General features: G+C 36.9%; 1 protein-coding gene across 1 annotated transcript in view; it reads right to left on the bottom strand.

The window, feature by feature from the left end:
• Nucleotides 1-843, bottom strand: part of LOC106530549 (rap guanine nucleotide exchange factor 6) — a gene marked incomplete at its 3' end in the record, with an annotated part of 39,790 nt that extends 38,947 nt beyond the window's left edge. Inside the window, 1 exon segment of the mRNA XM_014026188.1 lies at nt 383-843. Within this exon segment, the coding sequence (XP_013881642.1) occupies nt 383-457 (75 nt within the window).
• Between the last annotated feature and the right edge of the window lie 1,029 nt (nt 844-1,872).

The raw sequence follows: 1,872 nt of genomic DNA, 5'->3' as shown, positions 1-1,872 counted from the left end.
ACACACACACACACACACACACACACACACACACACACACACACACACACACACACACACACACTGTGAACTGTCCAAAATGTGGTGCAAAAAATGTTTGCAAACTGTCAAGAAAATCTAAACACATTCTTCTTGTTTGTTGTTGTACAACTATTTTTGTGAACAGTCTACTATTTATTAGCACGTGAGTCTGCTAATAAACAGTAAATGGATTATTTACGCCATAACGCAGGCGTATAATATTTGTTGATTTAGTTCAGTCAAATGTCAAAGGTGGTTGAATTGAGTAAAAATGTTCCCTCTCTAAGGTGAAACAAAAGCTTACGTATTTTTAACATTACCGAGAAAAAATGTTAACCAAATAGGTGATCGTTTTGTTTACCTCTGCGGTCCGGAGCGAGGGTGGCTTCATCAATGCCAGCCTAAAAGAAGTTTCCATTGCTCCGGTCATTTTCATAACTTCGGTTCAGACCCGCGTCAGGCCGATAACTCCTTTAATCAGTCTCACTCCTCCGGGCTGTCCTTTATCCGAACACGGTGGATTTTATACTCGCCCCGCCGAGCATGGTGGAGTTTATTCCAAACGAAACGACCGGGAACTCCTTCGGAAAAATGAGAGGAAAAAACTTTACTTTCACCCAGCTCGTTGTTACTGCGCGTCCGAGAAACGATAAAAGCCGCAAAAGTGTGACAGAAATTCAAGTAGACGCGTCCTGTTGGACTGTTGTCGGCACATTTTTAGTAAAAATAAATATCCAATTTGGTCATTAGTGCCAGTCATGTCCAAGTGTTCAGATTTTTAGATCCGTGCTCCCGACAGAGCGCAGAGTTGACGACATCTGTCCGGACATGGTGATGCGTTCAAGTCTATCGGCATTAGGAGTATTATATCATCTTTCTTTCACATGCACATGTGTTGTTTCCAAGGATGTTCACCATATAAACAATTCAAAACAAGATAACTATCTCTAGAAATACATTATTTCACAGCAATAAAACTAAACATCACTCAACAAACAAAAAGACATTTGCAGCGTTTAATAAATGTTTGTTTTGTGTTTTTAAATAAAAAAAAGGTTTTGTTTTTGTTCCTTCTCAAATTTTACACCTCTGGCACATCCTAAAACAATAAACATTTCATAAAGTGACAAATTAATTATGATTCATAACATTATTTTAAAGTTGTTTAATTTAACAAACATTTTATTTAAACAACAAATAGCTTGGAATTCATCCATGAAATTTTTAAAAATTATTTAATACGACTTTCTAAAAAAGCCACATAGACGATATTTTTTCTATAAGGACACCTCAAAGTATGGAACACTAACATTATCCTAATGTCATTAAATGCAACACCTGACTCTGGATGTTGGTTTATAATTACTGACGTCTTCTTCGTTTTTAACGGGATAAGAACGAGAAAATTTCTCTCAGTTTTGTTAAAATTTAGAACAAGACCTTGACTCAATTCTGATGGCTTTGTAACATGTTGTCTAGTCCTCTCATTCACGTATGCTACCTCAGCTGGGACACTCCTTCCTTCCTTCCTTTGCTTATTGCATAACTGCGGTGAGTTTGAGTGCAGCTCGGTTAATTTTACTTCGTCGGTAAAAGGGGGAGTGGAGCAGGAGACTGGTGGTGTATTTAAACATAGGGTCCACATAGTGTCCAAATAAAGCAAAACTTCCAAGAGAGAGACTCCTGATTCCAGTCACTGGAAACTATAGGCAGGATATTAGGAGTCATATTTGACTCATATTTTAATTTCAAACTTACCTTGCAAAAAAAAAAAAACTTTTTTAACCATTTTAACGTATTTTCAGTGTTGGGCATCAAAGGTCTCCTGTATATAAAAAATTATGTTTATAT

Source organism: Austrofundulus limnaeus, unplaced genomic scaffold, assembly GCF_001266775.1.
Source record: "Austrofundulus limnaeus strain Quisiro unplaced genomic scaffold, Austrofundulus_limnaeus-1.0 Scaffold532, whole genome shotgun sequence".
NCBI lineage: Eukaryota > Metazoa > Chordata > Actinopteri > Cyprinodontiformes > Rivulidae > Austrofundulus > Austrofundulus limnaeus.
This window is presented reverse-complemented; position numbering and strand designations above follow the sequence as displayed.